Below are 22,430 nucleotides of genomic sequence, written 5' to 3'. Positions count from 1 at the left end.
ACACAGTTATTAACTAAAATAGCCAGGGCTTGAAAAACAAGTCTTCAGATCTAAGTTTGGTGCCCTTAAAAGAAGCATCTAAATATGGAAGAAAGAAAATGTTTTTATAATTTAAATTTTAAATAATTTAAAATTATACATGTTGGGAAATTTGAAGTTCTAGGAAAACCTCATTATATTTGACTGTTCATTGGAATGAAAAGTGCATGGCTAGTTTTTAGTAACTCCACCATGCTATCTATAATCATCTATCTCTGGCAAAATATTGACACTAAGTACCTCAAAGAAAGAGTACTGAATAATTTTCCTGAGTGAACACAATTCAATAGGAGAAATTCAGAGTATATATTTTACCAAGATCTTGAGAGTACAATTTTGCTGCTAATACACTGAAGTAGTTGCTGTCAGCAACCAAAGCTAGGAAAGCAAATAAGATACTAGGAAAAGGAAGAGGAAAATCAAAGAATGAATAGCTGAAGTTTCTTTCATGGCAGCAGAGATCTCTTTAGACCCGCAGAAAAACTATTTCATAACTACTTTCCATATATGATTTCAGACAAGGTAAAGGATTAGTCAGAAAGCTCAGAATGACTGACGGACCTTGACTTTTAGCCCTCTGAGTTCTCACAACTCAACTATGGAAACCCACACAAATGTTTATTTTAAAAACCTCTGGGGGCTTCCCTGGTGGCGCAGTGGTTGAGAATTTGCCTGCCAATGCAGGCGACACGGGTTCGAGCCCTGGTCTGGGAAGATCCCACATGCCGCGGAGCGACTGGGCCCGTGAGCCACAATTACTGAGCCTGCGCGTCTGGAGCCTGTGCTCCGCAACAAGAGAGGCCGCGATAGTGAGAGGCCCGCGCACCGCGATGAAGAGTGGCCGCCGCTTGCCACAACTGGAGAAAGCCCTTGCACAGAAACGAAGACACAACACAGCCATTAATAAATAAATAAATAAATTTAAAAAAAAAAAAGAAAAAAAATAAAAAAAAATAAAAAATAAAAACCTCTGAAGAATAGTTTCCACAGCACTATCACGTTAGCACATTATTTACTTTACAGGAGCTGGCATCAATATAAGACAGAAACGATAAGACGACTGGGTATCCTTCTATATGAGAACAAAATATCTTTGGAGTTATGACTGATTTAAAAGATGCTACGAGAAGATGAATTGAATTTACAGAGCTGTGCGCTGGGAAAAGCAGCTGTTACAAGTTGTGAGTTTTGGCTTGACTCAGTCTGAAAAGACATTTTGAAAACTCTTGTGAGAAGGGGGCTGTAACAGAGGGTAGCATTCAAGGATTAATAATTGAATCCCAGGATGGTCCCAGGATGAAGACAGAGCCAGGGGGACTGATTTAAAACAACTTTGGAATTATCTTCCTGAACCTCAGTTTCCTAATTTATAAAATGAAGATGATAATACCTCAGAGATGTACTCTGGAAGCAAAGTGAGCTAACAGCTGTGAAAGCACTTTGGAAAGGAGAATGGGGTCCATAATGTAAAAGAGGGTTACTGTTTTCTTGGGGCAAATGATTTGACAAGCTGGAAGGAGAAGACTAAGATGGGAGTCAACTTTTAATCATCATTTGTTTCACGGGCTAAGTTGGCACCTGTCACCCAACACAGGTTCACAGTGCTGAATGCCTACCCCAGAACACCTCCTGGCTTCCTCTGTGCCAAGTGGGACCCTTCCTCTTCCAAACATCCAGAACTCCTTTATGTGATTGACTCCACTTCTGCTCCATTGACATTTAACCTGTGTTTCTCTATAGTTTCTGTCTGACAGCATGTTTAGATGGAGTCACTAATGTTCTTTTTACATTGTTTCTCACATATAGGTATACCAGATTAGGTTTAACACTCCTTAAAGGTAGGAAACATGATAGGTATTACTATCATTATTATTATTATTACTACTACTACTAGAAAGTACCTTGCAAAGCATCAAGCCCAAACCAGGGTTTCTCAAAAGCAGCACTACTGACATTTGGGACCACATAGTTTTTTGCTGTGGGAAGCTGCCCCGTGCATTGCAGGATGTTTAACAGCACAGTGGGTCTCCGCCTGCTAAACGCCAGTAGCAACTCTTTCTGTCCCCAGAGTTGTGACAACCAAAATGTTTATAGACATTGCCAAATGTTCCCAGGTGGAGGCTGCAAAATCATGTCTGGTTGAGAACCACCACACTAGAGGGATGTAAACCAATATTATGGTCACTGTAATTAACTTTTTCAGATTACCTGGAATAATGCTCAGAACTGAGTAGGTACTCAATGAATATTTACTGAATAAATGAAAAAATGAGAAAAGGACTTCATTAGTTATATTCATAACTGGTCCTACAGCATAAACCCTTATATGATTAAGATGATATTATTATTATATATATATATATATATATATACATACACATATATATATATATATATATATATATATATATATTTTTTTTTTTATTTTTTTGGCTGTGCTGTGCAGCATGTAGGATCTTAGTTCCCCAACCAGGGATCGAACCCGTGCCCCCTGCAGTGGAAGCACAGAGTCTTAACCACTGGACTACCGGGGAAGTCCCTAGAAATTATATTCTTATGCTTACACAAAGATCACAGCTAACAGTAGCTTTCTCCCTAGCATATGACCCATGAATACATCTACGATGGTTAGCATCCTGTTTATCCATCAAGCATGAGACAGAAAAATTATTTCAAATTCTAGGAAAATATTGCCTCAAACACCAATTATCAGATCCATTTTCAGAGAATTAATTCTACACGGGAAAAAATAGTACAATCAAGAATTATATTGGGCTTCCCTGGTGGCGCAGTGGTTGAGAATCTGCCTGCCAATGCAGGGGACACGGGTTCGAGCCCTGGTCTGGGAAGATCCCACATGCCACGGAGCAACTGGGCCCGTGAGCCACAATTACTGAGCCTGCGCGTCTGGAGCCTGTGCTCCGCAACAAGAGAGGCCGCGATGGTGAGAGGCCCACGCACCGCGATGAAGAGTGGTCCCCACTTGCCACAACTAGAGAAAGCCCTTGCACAGAAACGAAGACCCAACACAGTCATAAATAAATAAATAAATAAATAAATAAATAAAAGAACGTGAATTTCAAAAAAAAAAAGAATTATAAAAAAAGACTGACAAATAGAGAATCTCAGATGAGTGTACTTAGGAAATTTCTGTTCTCTTAAAACATAAGTTTTTTAATATAAATGTTTCATCCATCTTCCAAGATCTTTTCCAAAGTCATCAATCTTTTCCAAGATCAGAAGATTTGTACTATCTTCTGATATTTGGGGAACCTATGTGAGGTGGCATTTCATCTGGATCTATTAAAGAATACTGATGTTACTCTGATCTTTAAGAACTGATACTTTTGGACCATTGTGTTAAGGAATACTGATGATGTTTTTTATTTTCAGATTTTCTCAGTGGATTCTTAAATCCTGTATCAACAGGCAACATTTTCCAAATGAGCACTAATAAAGTGTTCTTACCAAAACAGGGGCAAATGTAGCTGAAAAAGAAAAGAATCAAGGGGCTTCTCTTTCAGATACACTCACTCATCCTTCTGGTGGCTTAGTGCTATATACAGTCTTTTGGAGGGAATCGGAATTTAGCAGCAGACCTCCACTAAACAGTGTGTTAAAAAGAAATTAAACAAACTTCTACTTTTGGCTAGGATGGAGTAACCTGTGATAGGTCAATGCAACCCCCCCATCAAGTAAAACTAGAAAAGCCAGATAAAACACAAGAAACATCTGTTTAAAGGCCTCTGATAGCTGATGAGACTATCAGGAGGTGAGTGGCTGAGAGAGAAGACGACTGCAGAGCAAACAGTCTACATTCTATGGATGCTTTTTCCCCTTGGATCTTGCCAATTCTTGGCATGGTGCTAGAAACTGAGAACCTGGACACAGGGCCACTGCAAAGAGGAAGAGAAGCCAGTAGAGCTTCTGGCAATCCCATGGGGGTGGAGAGACAAAAATCAGAGTTTTGGTGCTGCCAGAGGAGCAGGGTATTAATGGGCCAAGGACATAGCGGGAAAGGAGACACAGAGAAGTGGGCCGATCACATGGAAGGATTTCCCCTCTAGGCATTTGCGGTAAAGAGCCAGAAGCTAAAGAGGCAGAAAACCTCTGCAAAGCCAAGTGGAAATCCAGCAATCTTATTCTGAGAAGAAAAGCATTACAACTAGGGACTGCCAAGGAGGAGCAGAATGCAGCAAACACCCTGGTTTCTCAGTAAGGCTCACTGGAGAAGTGCACCCTCAGAATGGAAACAAACCAGCCGGAGATGGAGCCTTACCAACACTGCCTTATAAACACCAAGCACAACCAGCTCAGTCTCTGACTGCATCAAGGTGGTCTGTTCCCACTCTGCGTGCCTGCCCTTCAGCGCAGGACCTGTTGCCCCCTGCTGTCAGCCAACAGCCTTTAGATCCTTCAAGTTTAGCCTCAACTGCAGAGAGCTGCCTCACCCAAGGGCACACCCTTCCCAGGAAGGACCACAACCACTGGTTGATTGTGGGGATATAAAGACCCGGCTGTCTGGACCCAACATGGAACAACTCCCTCAGGTCGTATGTGCCCCAGAGCTCCCCATGGATTTAGCCAAGCTTCAGTGTGCCTGGATCACATTTCAACTTCTGCCTCTACCCAATCCTGCTTTCTCTCCTTCCTTTACAAGTGCTGATCCTTAATAAATACCCTGTACAACAAACCCCATCTCAGTGGCTGCTTCTGGAAGACCCAGCTTGTGACAGCTGCAGAAGTGGTCCAAGAAAGCAGGTGATATGATGGGGTTACTGATCTGGATTACTCACTGCTGGGATGGCAGCGAAGCTGCCATCATTGATGGAAGGTAGAGATAGACATTCCCTGGTATAAGGGGGTGGTCCAATTGCTAAAACCCTTAACAGAGGTGAATTGGAATAGTCCACCTATGGAAAGGAATGCACTGAATGGGGTAATTTACCAAGTGTTTGAGAAGTAACTATAAGGACCATGAATTGGATGGCTTTCAACTAAGCTCAATTTCCTAGAAAAAGATAACTCAAAGCTCCAGGCAACTGTAACTCACATGTGAAAGCCAAAGGGCCTTCCTCATAATTTAGAAGGAGGTTCTTACATACTGTACCAGGAGAGTCTAGAAAACTGAGGATCAGAAAAACCTGATAATGTAGACCCATTAAAATTAAAACCTTCTATTCCATAATAGACATAATAAAAGACAGGAAAGGCAAGCCACACAGATAGTACATATATCCAACAGATGACTTACATCCAGAATGCCTGAAGAACCACAAATCGAGAATAAAAAGACAGACTACCCAATCAAAAATGGGCAAACTATTTTGACAGGTGCTTCACAAAAAAGGATATTTAAGTAACCAAAACATTTTGAAAATGCAACCCAATTCATTAGGAAAATTCAACTTAAAACCGCAAAGAGATACCACAATACTATCATCAGAATTGCTAAAATGAAAAAGACTGGCAATACCAAGTGTTGGGGAAGATGTGGAGGAACTGCAACTTTCACCCACAGCTGGGAGATGTATAAATTGAAACAACCACTTGAAAAAACTTTTTTGCTGAACAAATACATAACCATGTTCCATCAAAGACACGTACAAGAATAGTCACAACATCACCATTCACAGTAGCTGGAAACAACTCAAATGTCTATCAACAGTAGAACAGAAAAATATACTGTGATGGAAAATATATGAGAATACCATAAAAATGAGAATGAATGAACCACAAGGAGATGAAAATACAGTGAATCTCTCAAACATAATGTTGAACAAATGAAGTTCAACACAAAAGGCATGCATACTGTACGATTCCGTTGATATCAAGTTCAGAAGTTGGCAGAATTACCTAAGCTGATAGAAATCTGCATAGAGGTCTCTTTTGGGAGGATCAAGTCACTGGGAGGGGGCTTGTGTTTCTGGGATTCTGTTAATATTCTATTTCTTGATCTGGGTGCTGGTGACATGGGTCTGGTCACTTTGTTAAAATTTGTTGCACTGTACACATTATTTGTATACTTCCTTTCATGGATGGTATATTTCAATAAAAAACTTTAAAAAATGCAACAAAATGCAGACACCTACATTGCTTTTCTTTTTCCTGCTGTGGTGAGAAGCAAATCCTGCTGACATTGTTGTTCTCACTTTGGTTTCTAAACTGGGAGCATCTGAGGAAATCGGGCCAGGAGGCATTCACCATCCCCAGGACTGATTCACAGCCCTCTTTTGCAGACTCACAGAAGGACCTACAGGGCAGGAGTCCATGACTAGAAGAAAAGAGAAAGGTGAAAATTAATGTTTTTACAGACTATTTCTCAAAATAATAATTAAACTAAAGAAAAGTTGGCCGCCAGTGCTGCAATATTATCTTAATTTATATTTACTACAGTCAACAACTTGAACTTCTACCTTCAACACTATAACAAGGATTTCAGCCACCCTACTGTCATGATTCTAGAGGGAATAAGCTAGTTCCATAACAGATCATCTAACTGTCTCTTGTGGAAGCATTTATCCCAAATGATTTTTTTTTTGTTTTGAGATTTCTTGTGCTAAAGTAAACCTGTCAATCAAAACAGAGCTCTACTTACTATCAAAAGGAGTAAATTAACATGGAAATGAATGCCCCCAAAATGGAAAGGCAGACATAGGTCACAAAATAGGTTAATCTCATTTCTTTCTCATCCCTTTGAGAAATTCAAAGTACCTCTGAGAGGCAGCCAGAGAGAAAGCTGTTCCTTAGCCTCCTCTGCCTCCCTGGAAAAGAAAATATTATACAAACAAATGGCAACTCTGAAAACTTGGACAGTTATTTATCTTTTCATTTCTATGTTATCTTCTGCAAAATAGAAAAACACAAACAACTGTCCATTAGCAGTAAAGTAATGATGCCCTGGAGTTTGTCTTTATTCATCTGACATTCAATCAAACACTCCTGGATCCGCGGCTCTGTGTCTGGGGGCAGGGATGCTGCAATGTCAAGGCCACGGACTTGTTCTCTTGCAGACCCAGGCGGCTTTTTTCTACTTTGCAGCTACAGACTGCATCTCTCACCCTGGCTGGTCATCTAGCAAAGGCATCTCAAACAAATTTAAGAAAACTGGGAAAGGGCTTTCCTGGTGGCGCAGTGGTTGAGAGTCTGCCTGCCAATGCAGGGGACACGGGTTCGAGCCCTGGTCTGGGAAGATCCCACATGCCGCGGAGCAACTAGGCCCGTGAGCCACAATTACTGAGTCTGCGCGTCTGGAGCCTGTGCTCCGCAACAAGAGAGGCCGCGATAGTGAGAGGCCCGCGCACCGCGATGAAGAGTGGCCCCCACCTGCCGCAACTAGAGAAAGCCCTCGCACAGAAATGAAGACCCAACACAGCCAAAAATAAATAAATAAATAAATAATCCTGGTCAGAAAAGGTGATGATTTACTTAAAAAAAAAAGAAAACTGGGAAAGAAAATATACATGTCAGTCAAAGCAAAGCACACACTTCACAAATGTAGGGTCAATAAGCTATTGCAGAATCATACAGTATCAGATCTGTAAGAAACCTTAAACAGCACCTCATTCAAATCCTCCATTTAAGATACGTTCAGGGAGATTCTGAGACACACATAGCTTCCTAATGGAAGAAGCGGGAAGAGAATCCAGATGTTTTAACTTTCAATCCACACTTTATCTACAGTTGCATATCATCTATTCTCATATAAGGACCTAATAATTAGGCTTTAAGAACTTTAAAGCCTAATTATAATTCCCCATTCAAATTTCTATAGATCACAGAAACATAATGGGATGCGCCAGTCACTGAGTTAAAATAGAAGTGATTGAGTCTGTGAAAGAATCTTGAGAGTGAGCTCTTGTTATATGAAAATGTGAGAAAGGGGTACTCATCAGTTACTTTCAGATACAAACACTTTTGACCTTCTCAGAAATTCACCTTAAAACTGAGTATCTTTTAGAATCCTGATATTCACATAACTACATTAATATGTAGCTAAATATGTTAGTGAAGATGTGGAAAGATGTTTTGCATTTGAAAGAATTCGCTTTAGAACATATAATATGAATTAGTCCAGGCAAGTGTTTCAGTGTAAAGAGGACACCTGACTGCCATTCAGGAAATATATGAGATATTCATAGGATGGAAAGTATCGCTTAAATAACATTTTTTTTAAAGATTTCCTTTCCTAGATCTTATTCCAAAGACGTTAGAGACTATATTTTCTCAAATGAAACTGGGGAACATGGTTGAGGAATGTGGAGAACACAGAATTCCTATGCAAATACTTATACTTCGCTAGGCTCTAAGTGCTACTACACATGCATTAACTCATTTATTTCTCACTCCAGCACTATAGTACTGTACTGTACCATAGGTACCATTACTATCATCCCTAATACACACAAAAGGAAACTGAAGCACAGGAAATATAAGAGACTTGTCCAAGATCACTGAGGTAGTGAGTATCACAGCCAGCATTTGAACCCGGGCAGACTGATTCGAGGACGATTAACTACTCTATTACATGTGAGTCCTTACTTTAGGAATGTATGCTCCAAAAGCATAGCTCAAGGTTAGTTCAAAACTTGATATGTACTTTCCCGTGGACCAACCATATACACAGTGGTTGGGTTCTCCCTTCACTCTACAAACTCCTAGTTAACCTTCAATGAGTCAGTATTTGCCTAAGGGGCTAAGGAACACTAGGAAAGGGTAAAGGCATTTCTCTTTCTTTTCCAGGTGTGAGACAGCCCACAATAAAGCTACAAAATAAGCTAGGCTTGGCTTCAGCACTCTTCCTTGCCTCCTAGTCCCTGACCTGCGTACTGACACCATCCTGCCCAACTCCACTCCAGCACCCCACCTGGACAGCCACCTCCACAAGAGCATTACTTGCTTCTCAACATTTTCTTCCCTTCCTACAATCAAAACTACGTTCCCATACTGTATTTCTCTTTCTGATTACAAATACCTCTATATGGAATCTAAGGAGAAAAAAAAAAAAAAAAAAAAAAAAGGTCATGAAGAACCTAGGGGCAAGACGGGAATAAAGACACAGACCTACTAGAGAATGGACTTGAGGATATGGGGAGGGGGAAGGGTAAGCTGGGACAAAGTGAGAGAGTGGCATGGACATATATACACTACCAAATGTAAAATAGATAGCTAGTGGGAAGCAGCCGCATAGCACAGGGAGATCAGCTCGGTGCTTTGTGACCACCTAGAGGGGTGGGATAGGGAGGGTGGGAGGGAGGGAGATGCAAGAGGGAAGAGATATGGGAACATATGTATATGTATAACTGATTCACTTTGTTATAAAGCAGAAACTAACACACCATTGTAAAGCAATTATACTCCAATAAAGATGTTTAAAAAAAAAAAAAAAAACTACGTTCCCCAAGTGAGCTGATCACAATGAGACTTTCAAAGAAAAGAGAGGAAGATAACACAGAGTAGTACATAATAATAGACGGACACTTAACCCTCCCAGAGGTTTTTGGCATCGTTAGAAGATTGCTTGCTGGAGCAAAGGAATCTCTAATTGATGGAATTCCAGGGGCCATTTACAGAGGGAAAAATTCATCCAACATTGTCGGATGGGGGAGTCACAGTGAGGTTGAGTAACACTTGGGGCCCAACTCTCCCAAGATGTTCCTGGACCTTTCCTCACTTCTGAACCCACATTTTCGTTGATCACTCCACATCTTCTCTCAGAATCTTCTATGGTAAGAGCAATGAAGGTTCATGCAGGGGCCCAGCAGACTGTTTTCATGTTCTAAAGCTGAGTCTTTAATTCAGAAGCTGACTTCTTGTCATTGACTCTTACCAGAGTCATTTTCTGCCATAAAGCATAAGCTGTCCCCCTAAACTTTTCACACTGGCCACTTCTCACTGTCTGATCTTGCACCAACAGTTCACTCACACCAAGACTCAGCTTCCTCATTTGAAAAGTGAGGGGTTTGGAAGAGCTGATTTTTCATGGTCCTTTTACCACTAACATTCTGTAAATCAAAATTCATTCTTTAACACAATGCTTCTCAGAGGAGTGGTGATAATCCCACCAGCTTTGCTAAATTTCAAAAGGTAACATTTTTTTCCTCGAGACTTGTTCTGGGAATATAGAGAGACATTAAAATACCATTAGGTCTTCCATTCTAAAAATAGGGCCTAAGAAAAATGTCTAGAGTGTTTCCAAATAGCTCTCTTAAGAGGTGTAACCAACCGAGACCCATAGGCTTTAAACTGCTGGACGAGGACATGTGAAATAGTGATAGAGTATTAATAACCAGCAGCCCTTTCAAACACTGAGCAAAATGAAGAGCCATTTGTTCTTGATTTGCATGAAATTCAAGTGCCTACGAGGGATTGAAGCATTTTGCTTTTCATCACATGGAACAGTGCCGTGAGACAGACCACACTATTTTGAAATATAAGTGCTGATATCCAAGCAACAAGCAGACTGACATCTGAAAACAGTGCTCAGCACAGTGGAGGGGCCAGACTGGGCTACCAGGGTACTATTTTAGGAAAGATCGTTACTTTAAGCGATGTGTGAAGTGCATTTGGGGTTGTGCAAAAGTCCCTACAACATTTCAACTCAAGCTTATGCAGAAAATTCTTTCCTCACCTCTGTAATTATGTGTTGAAACAAATACATACAAACAAATATAAAGAATTCTATTATACAGTAATAGTGAGGTTTCTAGGGGATTTTCACTAGGAAGGCTACTCAAATTATTTATCCACAAAAAAATTGTAGATTTTACCTCTATAATTTTTTTTTGTAGAAAAAGATGTTTATTTTAAGATTATTTTTTTAACATCTTTATTGGAGTATAATTGCTTTACAATGGTGTGTTAGTTTCTGGTGTATAACCAAGTGAATCAGCTATACATATACATATATCCCCATATCCCCTCCCTCTTGCGTCTCCCTCCCACCCTCCCTATCCCACCCCTCTAGGTGGTCACAAAGCACCAAGCTGATCTCCCTGTGCTATGCAGCTGCTTCCCACTAGCTATCTATTTTACGTTTTTACCTATACAATTTTAAGCAAATTTATCTACTAAAATTTCTGTATTTATTTACAAAAAATTAGATTTTTTTCTTTATTGTACCTTTTGACCAACATCTCCCCATTCCCCTCCCCCACAAATTTATAGATTTTTATCAGCAAAACGGTTCTGATATAGACATAAAGTTAAAATTATTGAATAAGCTACAGCCACACAGTAGGCTTATATAATAGCTAATGCATTTTTATGTTTTATAAATCACTTTTTTCTAACTTTTTACTTTTTTTATTGAAGTACAGTTGATGTATAATTTTATGTACGTTACAGGTGTACAATATAGTGAGTCACAATTTTAAAGGTTATACTCCATTTATAGTTATTATAAAATATTTGCTATATATCCCATGTTGTGCAATATATCCCTGTAGCTAATTTTATGTAACTTTTTAAACTACTTTTAGAGACTTACAGAAAAGTTATAAAAACAATACAGAAAGTTTCCATATAGCTTTTATCTAGGCTCCCCCAAAGCAAACATCTTACATAACTACAGTGTAATTATCAGAACCAGGAAATTAACACTGGTACTAAAGTCAGGACCCTATTCAAACATCACCAAGATCTCCATTTAGGATCCCACACTGCATTTAGTTGTCACTTTTTATTTCTGACAAACTAACCTTTAAGTATATCAGAGAAGCTCAGGATTTAAAACTCTTCTTCCATGGGGCGTGGAGGGGGAAGAATTTTTGTTGACAGGCAGGCTTTAAGATGGCCCCCAATGACCCCACCTCCTGCTATTCATGTCCTGTGTAACCTCCTCCCCTTGAGTGTGAGCTGGCCTAGTGACTTGCTTACAACCAACAGAAGGTAATGGGATGTCACTTCCATCATTAGGGTACATAAGACTGTGACTCCTCTCTCACTAGCAGATGCTCTCCCTTACCAGTTCTCATGAAGCAAGTTGCCATGTTGGGTAGGTCTACATGGCAAGGACTTGAGGCTGGCCTCTGGCCAACAGCCAGCTAGGAACTGAGGCCCTCCACCCTTAAGGAACTGAAATTCTTCCAACAATCACATGAGCCTGGAAGTGGATCCTTTCCTAGGCAAGCCTTCAGATAAGACCCAAGACCTGGCCAACAGCATCAATCCACCCATATGACAGACCCTGAAACAGAGGACCCAGATAAGACACTCCCAGGTTCCAGATCCACAGAAACTGAGATAATAGTTGGGTGCTGTTTTAAGCTGCCACATCTGTGGAAATTTGTTATGTAGCAATAGGTAACTAATACACTTTTCTTTGATATATCTCTTGGTAAGAGGCATGTTACTGAGTTAGATGTATTATTTATTGATGAGACTTACATAATCTTTTTAAAAGAAAGTCGTAAATTTGTCTTTGTTAGGCCAAGCTGTTCAGTGAACAGTGCTCACAAAGTCATAGTCACCGGGAACACCCAGAGCTGCAGACCTTAGTCGTGAAGAGAATGTTAACGATGGAAGGGTCTTGCAAGATAATGTACTACTACTTCCTCCTTTTATATTGCAAGGAAATTGAAACTTAAAAAGATCTCAGAGCCAGATGCTATGACGCCAGCCCAGTGCTCCAGAATGTCTCACCTAGCTGACCTCTTCTCACAAACAGGAGTCACAGATAACACAGGAGCATAAATCCACAAATCATACAGGAGCATGAATTTGTCACCACTGCTGGAAAACACAAAAAACAACAGATGACTTGTTTTCTCTGTGATGGGCCAACGGCATCAACTTCCTATGTCTGCACCCTCTGGTGGCCTCAAGAGACCTCACAAGAGGTATGGCTTAGCTGGGGTACGAGAGGAGTAGGGAAGAGATTACCTTGGTTCCCAGCTTCACTAGACATGGGGATAGAAAACTGTGCTAGTGAACATTTATATGTGTCATTGTCTCACATCAGAAGAGAAATCATGGGAGAAGTCAAGTTATTCTTTGGTCACACTGGTCTGCAACTCTTTAAAAACCAGAGTTTTTCATCATCTTCATTTGTAATAGCCACGGTTCCAGCAGGAAAGAAATGACTCACTGAAGTAGGATTACTGCAGAGTATTTAATGAAAAGGTCACTTATGAAGGTACTGGCAAGGTTTAGAAAAACCAACCAGGGGTAGTGCAGCATGCGGGGTACCATCCCAGATTCAAGGGGCAAGGGGAAGGAGCAGTTATTGGAACTCAGAAAGAGCTGTATGCAGGAGGCTGCCTGATAGGAGCCAGAGCCTCCCACAGTGGGAGTCAGGCAACTCCAAACTGTGTAATCTGGTAAAGAAGAAACTAGGGGATCATGACCCAACCTGCCTCTCTTCCCACACTCTGATGTCCTGTTGGTGGCTCCCACTGGCTGAGCCCCACAGGAAGCTAGAAAGTAGCCACTGTTGAAACCAACCTGTGGGGAAGAGTGGGCTGGAGGAGGGTGGGAAGTGGATAAGGAGAAGTAAAGGAGAAAGAGCCAGCACATGACTGCATGCCTCACACCAACGGGAGCTCAACAAATTCTTGTCAGGGGACAAAACGCAGTGCTGTGGGAGAAGTCTACTCAACTATTATTAGCTTGAAATCTGGTAGGAGTGTTTACACCGCAGAAATCAGCAAATGCTACAAATCATAGTTTTGTTTTGTTTTTCAGGGAGCCAGTTTACCAGCATACCACTGGATGAAAGTATAAATCATGTCATCTCCTCTAGAAGGAAAGCTGTTTTTACGTCCACTGGAAGGAAAATTATGGTCATGCACTTCTTGGAGCAGATGAAGACATTATGTCAATATTAACCCCCTATCTCCCACCACCACCAGCCCTCCTTTGAGATACACGACTTTCTTGGTGGTAATACCATCTACCCAAGTCCGCAAGCCTAAAAACCTTTGTTTCACCCTCAACCTCACCATTCATATGCAATTAATTACTAAGTACTGTTAATTTTACTTCCCCACAGTCCCTCAAATCCATTTATTCTCTCCCCATTTTATGTTCTCATAAAATTAAACTAGTTGTAGTTCCCCTAATATATGACAGATTTAGGCTGCCTGCTTTCTCCACCTTGCCCACATGGCAAACTTCTATATATCCTCCAAAATCAAATTCAGCTGTTACTTCTTCGCTGGGAACAGCCTTCCTAATATTGCCAAATGGAAAGAGTCCCTCCTCCTTCTCTGCGTTTCCCCCCATACCTTTTAAACTGATCACATTGGACAGCAGTGTAATTGTTTTCATGTCTTGTCCCCTATTATGCTGAGTCCCTTGAAGGCAGAACTGTGTTTTATTCATCATAGCATCCCTAGCATCAGACAATGCACCTGGTACATTGTAGGTGCCAATAAATATTTGCTAAAGGAATAAATTGATAACTTTCCTAACACCTTTGTTGAATAAACTGATGTCAGAAGCTGAAAGGGAGCTCCCAAGCTGTACACATGGCTAGCAAGACTCTCCACCCCACCATATGTCTACCCCCCAACACTCACATCCTTGCCAACAGTATCTGCTTGCAGGACTGATTCCATCATGCCCTCTTTCTTACTTCCAGCAGATATCACAGAACACTTGGTATGTCCGGGTCTCTCTCACTTCCTGGATTCCCATATGTTCGTGGATCAAATGTAATCTTCTCAGTGAGATCTTCCTGAACAACATTTTGCTTAAAATTGCATCCCTTGCCACCATACCCATACTCCCCCAAAGCTTTTCAATTCTTTTTGGAATTTTTCCATTGCACTTATCACTATCTGATATACTATTATTATTATTAAAATTTTTTTAATAAGTTTGCTTATTGCCTATCTCCCTCCAATATAATATATGGTTCATGAAGTAAAGGATTCTTGTCTATTTTGTTTGCTGTCCTATCCTTAGTGTATACAGTAGGCACTCCATAAATATTTGTTTGAGAAATAAAAGAATCACATGCAGAGGATAATTCAGTGGCCTGCTTGGAACAAAGCTGTCAGAAGCAAAGGTGGGAGCAGAAATGTCACTACCTAACTCCCAACTTAATGGTCTGTACAACAGCTCGCTCCATCCCTGCTCACATGATCCCCTCCCTATCAGGTCAGCAAATTCTACACTGTTCGATCGTGAAATAATTCCCACGTAAGGGCAAAATCTCGGTAAAATTGCTATGGATGAAAACCCTACAGATTAAGTGTCTCGCTTATATGCCAATAGTAAGATGTCACCCTTAAAATAGAGAAACTTGAGGAAATAACAACAAATAAACACAGCTTGAATTAAGATGAGTGTGAATAATGTAAAACCACACAACCACCCCTGAAAGAGAATACAAAATTCCATACCCTTCTACCCAACATGATCCTGATTCTCATTAATACTTGGCATACTTACCAGGGCTCATGGGATAGAGGATTAACAATCACAGAAAAATTTGCAATTGTTCAATTATTTTTTGCAGCTGTTTTGATGTTTTGCACATCAGGAAATGATGCCTTAAATATGGATCTTTGAACGCACTGAATCACTAGCATTAAATATAAATTCTAGTCACATCCACCTAATACCCATGAATTATTGTGGAGAAAAGTAAACAAACAACTCCACTGAGCTTGATGAAATATGTGTGCTTGAGACACTGTCAGTGATTTGACAAGGCGTTTTCAGGAAATTTGAGCCCCTGTGGCCTGATTCTCCAGCTTTACGTCTTTGTAAAATAAAAGTAAGTGAGTTATCTGACTGTGTATTACCCACACTTTGAGCCATTCTGGCACATACATGAAACCTTACTTATCATTTTATGTCTGTATAATGCCAAAAAGCAGACTAGATCACCCATGTTGCCTGAGACTGAAAAGGGAACTGTGATACAATTGACCACCTAAACAGCCAGGTAGTCAGCACAGGTGTAGCCCAAAAGACTGCTGTTTCCAAGTTAGCAGATAAAATCAGGGAAGTAAGTGGCAGATGACTTTCCAAATATTTAGTTGGTATTAGCAACAAAGCCTCTTTTTGCTTTGACTACTGATCTATATAAATTCTAAAAAAATATAGATATGAAAAAATATTAATTCTGTAATGTTTCCATTTATTCTCAAATGTGACACAATTAGAGTTCCTGGGACATAGACAATATCTTTAATAAATAAATTAGAAGTATGTAATAATTCTTCATTTAGAAAAAAATAATAAAATAAGCTTATGCTGACTTTATATAATTTACGAATTCTTCCAAAAATTGTTTTAAATCAAGTCATATTTTTCGGTTCGCTTTTAAGATTATTTCAGGGTTGCATTTCCACAGGAGAGTGGCACATGCTATCTTATAAAATAATGTCTTTAAAAATACAGCAAGCTTTCTGAAAACTACAGGCCAATATCAATGATGAACATAGATGCAAAAATCCTCAACAAAATACTAGCAAACAGAATCCAACAGCACATTAAAAGGATCATACACCATGATCAAGTGGGGTTTATCCCAGGAATGCAAGGATTCTTCAATATACGCAAATCAATCAATGTGATACACTATATTAACAAATTGAAGGAGAAAAACCATATGATCATCTCAATAGATGCAGAAAAAGCTTTTGACAAAATTCAACACCCATTTATGATTAAAACCCTCCAGAAAGTAGGCATAGAGGGAACCTACCTCAACATAATAAAGGCCATATATGACAAACCCACAACCAACGTCGTTCTCAATGGTGGAAAACTGAAACCATTTCCACTAAGACCAGGAACAAGACAAGGTTGCCCACTCTCACCACTATTATTCAACATAGTTTTGGAAGTTTTAGCCACAGCAATCAGAGAAGAAAAAGACATAAAAGGAATCCAAATCAGAAAAGAAGTAAAGCTGTCACTGTTTGCAGATGACATGATACTATACATAGAGAATCCTAAAGATGCTACCAGAAAACTACCAAAGCTAATCAATGAATTTGGTAAAGTAGCAGGATACAAAATTAATGCACAGAAATCTCTTGCATTCCTATACACTAATGATGAAAAATCTGAAAGAGAAATTAAGGAAACACTCCCATTTACCACTGCAACAAAAAGAATAAAATATCTAGGAATAAACCTACCTAAGGAGACAAAAGACCTGTATGCAGAAAACTATAAGACACTGATGAAAGAAATTAAAGATGATACAAACAGATGGAGAGATATACCATGTTTTTGGATTGAAAGAATCAGCATTGTGAAAATGATTATACTACCCAAAGCAATCTACAGCTTCAATGCAATCCCTATCAAACTACCAATGGCATTTTTCACAGAACTAGAACAAAAAATTTCACAGTTTGTATGGAAACACAAAAGACCCCAAATAGCCAAAGCAATCCTGAGAAAGAAAAACAGAGCTGGAGGAATCAGGCTCCCTGAATTCAGATTATACTACAAAGCTACAGTAATCAAGACAATATGGTACTGGCACAAAAACAGAAACATAGATCAATTGAACAGGATAGAAAGCCCAGGGATAAGCCCACACGCCTATGGTCACCATATTTTTGATAAAGGAGGCAAGAATATACAATGGAGAAAAGACAGCCTCTTCAATAAGTGGTGCGGGGAAAACTGGACAGCTACATGTAAAAGAATGAAATTAGAACACTTCCTAACACCATACACAAAAATAAACTCAAAATGGATTAAAGACCTAAATGTAAGGCCAGACACTATAAAACTCTTAGAGGAAAACATAGACAGAACACTCTATGACATAAATCACAGGAAGATACTTTTTGACCCACCTCCTAGCAAAATGGGAATAAAAACAAAAATAAACAAGTGGGACCTAATGAAACTTAAAAGCTTTTGCACAGCAAAGGAAACCATAAAAAGACAAAAAGACAACCCTCAGAATGGGAGAAAATATTTGCAAATGAAGCAACTGACAAACGATTAATCTCCAAAATTTACAAGCAGCTCATGCAGCTCAATATCAAAAAAACAAACAACCCAATCCAAAAATGGGCAGAAGACGTAAACAGACATTTCTCCAAAGAAGATATACAGATTGCCAACAAACACATGAAAGGATGCTCAACATCACTAATCATTAGAGAAATGCAAGTCAAAACTACAATGAGGTATCACCTCACACCAGTCAGAATGGCCATCATCAAAATATCTACAAACAATAAATGCTGGAGAGGGTGTGGAGAAAAGGGAACCCTCTTGCGCTGTTGGTGGGAATGTAAATTGATACAGCCACTATGGAGAACAGTATGGAAGTTCCTTAAAAAACTAAAAATAGAACTACCATATGACCCAGCAATCCCACTACTGGGCATATACCCTGAGAAAACCATAATTCAAAAAGAGTCATGTACCACAATGTTCACTGCAGCTCTATTTACAATAGCCAGGACATGGAAGCAACCTAAGTGTCCATCGACAGATGAATGGATAAAGAAGATGTGGCACATATATACAATGGAATATTACTCAGCCATAAAAAGAAACGAAATTGAGTTATTTGTAGTGAGGTGTATGGACCTAGAGTCTATCATACAGAGTGAAGTAAGTCAGAAAGAGAAAAACAAATACCGTATACTAACATATATATATGGAATCTAAAAAAAAAAAAAAAAAAGGTTCTGAAGAACCTAGGGGCAGGACAGGAATAAAGACGCAGAAGTAGAGAATGGACTTGAGGACACGGAGACGGGGAAGGGTAAGCTGTGACAAAGTGAGAGAGTGGCATGGACATATATACACTACCAAATGTAAAATAGCTAGCTAGTGGGAAGCAGCCACATAGCACAGGGAGATCAGCTCGGTGCTTTGTGACCACCTAGAGGGGTGGGATAGGAAGGGTGGGAGGGAGACACAAGGAGATATGGGGATATATGTATATGTATAGCTGATTCACTTTGTTATAAAGCAGAAACTAACACACCATTGTCAAGCAATTATACTCCAATAAAGATGTTAAAAAAAAAATACAGTAAATTTTATAAGCAGAAAAATTTGATACTTTTTACTAAAAGATTATCAGTAAAATTCAACTCAAAGTGGTATAGTAATATAGTGGTGTGCAGTAGTAGAAATATTGAAAATAAATTGGATGCTGGGGAAGAGGTTTTGTAATTCTGGTACAGCAAATATTTTTGAAAAAATCAGTCCTGTATCAACTTTGATGCCATCTAGATTGTTCACCTAGAGGCCATCTCAGTAATCTGGCCATCTTTAGTAATAGGATGGAGTTGGAACAGGAAAACCGTATCATCTGTGTATTTGAAATGACAGGCAAATTTTACTCTAACTTTAAATAATGGTAACTAGAGTATGGGGTCATTTTTCTAGGGAACTCTGCTGCTTCTAAAAAGGAAGCCTAGGACCTTGATAAGAAATGAACAAATTGTGCCTTCCAGAAAAAGAAATTTTAAATACCTCTTGTTTCTGTCAACATTTTTTTCTTCCTCTCGAGTGGCTGAAACAAAAGTATGCCTAGAACTTTTATTTACCTGACAGGGTTTTAGCAAAACCAAAAGCTTAAAAGCTGAACACAAGGTGAATGGAAGATAGCAACATAGCAGAATTCCAATCTTGATTTTAGGAGCAAAACACAGAATTCAGGCTGAAAAGCAAGCTGATCTTAATACCTAGAGTCAAAAATTCTATTTTCTACCATGAACCTTTCAACTCTGAGCAAGAGCCAAGCCACCCAAGGCACACAGGTGTTCCCAGCAGATAATCTGACATTTCCCCAAGGTGACACAATGTAAATATTTGTTTAACATTTATTTAGGTGAGAACCTGACAGTTGCAACAGAGAAAAAGAGGGCTTTGGCTGGCAGGGTCCCTACTTGCAAGCCCCACTGGGCAAAACAGAAGTCCTGCAGATAACTGGGCCCATCGTTTCTGAAGGCAGTTAGGAGACTACTTGCTGCTACTGGATCCATGGGAGTGTCAACACAACCCTCCCCAAGGTCCCCAACTGGATCCTCTATTATTCCCAAAGCAAATATAAAAGTGTCCCTGAGAAAAGTTATGGTAGATTTAATTTTCTTCTTTTTTCATAAGTTTTTAGAGCTCCTTTAATCAGGGCCATGGGCCATGAGTGAACCTGCCCTTTAATCTATGGGAAACTAATTGACCATAAGATGCTGGACTCCTTGTCACAGTTTCTCCACTAAGTTCTCACCAGTCAGTTTAAATATCTCTAGTGATAACAACTCACCATTTCCTGAGACAACACTTCCATATATATACAACTTTAGTATCCATAAAGTTCTCACTTTAGTTAAGTTAGAATTTACTTCTCTATGACTTTCAGTTCCTGGTTCCATCTTTGCCCTGTGGAAGCATAGAGAAAAAGTGTGCTCCCTCTTCCGGTCGTGGCCCAGGAGATTGGAGGGTGGCCGTTGTGCACCCTCAGGGCCTCACATCTCCAGGTCCCCCAACTATTCTTCACATGAACAGATTCTGAACCACTCTCCTGGTCATTTTTCTTTAAACATGTTTATCACTGTTCTGTTTCTGCTCTGTACATGAACCTTACATCTAAGATTTTCAACTAGAGTTGACCTAAAGTCTTTTTAACTGATGCACATGAGTCAGTATTGAAAAGAAAGCACTGAACCACCAAGCCAATCCTCAGGAACAATCTAGTGTTTCCTCATCTATTAGATCCAGGATTTTGACAGAAATGAACAAGAACAAGTTAATGTACTTTAGCTGGTTGTTCTGCCAATTGATGCTCACTCAGAAGGAAGTTAAATCATCTCTGGGAATACCATTCAACTCAATTTAAAATTGTAATTATTTAACACATATATAGAATTTGATTTATGCACGAGTTTTCAGGAACATATCAATTATACAAAGCAATGCACAACAATTATCAATGGATTTTGAACTCCCATTTACCTAGACATTTAGGGGAGCTCCTTAATGGAAGAGTTTATTTATTGATCCATTTATTCCAACAAATATTTATTGAGCACCTACTATGTGCTGGGCACTGCTCTGAACACTGGGTATACAACAGTGTGCAAAGTCAGTAAGTTCTCTGCCATTGTGGTGCTTATAAAGTAAGACAGACAACATACAGACAAGCAAAAAGGGACACAGCCTTGCTGCAGTGAAAGACAACAGAACTACCGAGGGTGATCAGAGAAGATTTCTCCACAGAGATGTCTTTTGAACAGAGGGCATAGTTCAAGGGGATAGATCCATCCTGGCAAAGGGAGCAGCATGTGAAAAGGAAGCTGGGGAAAGGTGAGCATTTTTGAGAAAGGTCAGTGCAGCTGTGGCAGGGTTGATGACACCAGAGAAGCAAGGAAGGCTTCAAAAGCCATGGCAAGAAGTTCAGCTTGTAATCTAAGTCTAAGGGAAAGCCCTTGAATGGGCAGAGGCAGGGGAATGACATCATCTAATTTGTGCTTTTATTTTTTTTCCCTTTCAGTTTTATTTAGACATAACTGACATACAGCACTGTGTAAGTTTAGGATGTACAGCTAATGATGACCACAATAGGTTTAGCAAATATCCATCATCTCATAGAGATACAAAGTTAAAGAAATAGAAAAAAATATTTTTCCTTGTGATGAGAATTCTTAGGATCTACTCTCTTTAACAACTTTCATGTAATAACGTACAGCAGTGTTAATTGTGTTTTTAAATCATCATGTTGACAGCTAAGTGGAAAATGGATTAGAAGATGAAAAGAATGAGAAAAATATGCAAATCTTGCATCTCTGAAAGAGGTGATAAAGTTTATACCCTCCCAGAAACTCACACACCATCTTTGACTACCATATCAATAATAGTACTATTTATATTTAATAATAATTTACTTATTATTTATAACAATACTACTTATGGAGAAGTTACTGTGTGCTAGAGAGTGCAGAGCATATATGAGCACTGTATAAATCATTCTGTTTAATACACACAAACAAACCCTATGAAGTGGGTATTATCACTTTCATTAAACAGATGAGGAAACTGAAGGTCAGGAAGGCCAACTGAAGTGCCCAAGGTCTTATAACTGGCAATTGGCAGAGCTGTGGTTTGAATCAGGTTTCATCTGCCCCCCAAACTTTCAACTGCATTCTCTGCATTTACCAGATTAATTTCTGTAGTCTCCAGTGAACATATTTATTTGGGGAAAAGTATAGTGCTTTTGAAGAAGTTCATTTGAAGAACCTCACTCAACCTCTTCCACAATCCTATAGGGATTGAGTACATGACAGAAAACTGTCCGGTAGATCCCAGGTTTGACATATAATCTTTAATCTCTAGTCATTTAGCTAGATAAAGAATTTTTTTTCAGATAATTTATCTATTTTCTTGACTAAAATGTGGATAGCAGAACCTGACATATCTCATCTTTTTTTGGGACAAGTTCAATTAGGTCTGGC

General features: G+C 39.4%; 1 protein-coding gene across 1 annotated transcript in view; it reads right to left on the bottom strand.

Moving 5' to 3' along the window:
* The window catches only part of CORIN (corin, serine peptidase), a 270,732-nt gene that overhangs the window by 157,989 nt on the left and 90,313 nt on the right, over positions 1 to 22,430 (bottom strand). Inside the window, 1 exon segment of the mRNA XM_082390479.1 lies at positions 6,132 to 6,313. Within this exon segment, the coding sequence (XP_082246605.1) occupies positions 6,132 to 6,313 (182 nt within the window).

Source organism: Balaenoptera borealis, assembly GCF_965194805.1.
Source record: "Balaenoptera borealis genome assembly, chromosome: 4".
In the NCBI taxonomy this organism is placed as follows: domain Eukaryota; kingdom Metazoa; phylum Chordata; class Mammalia; order Artiodactyla; family Balaenopteridae; genus Balaenoptera; species Balaenoptera borealis.
Note: the sequence above shows the minus strand (reverse complement) of the source record. Positions and strands in the feature narration are given on the sequence as shown.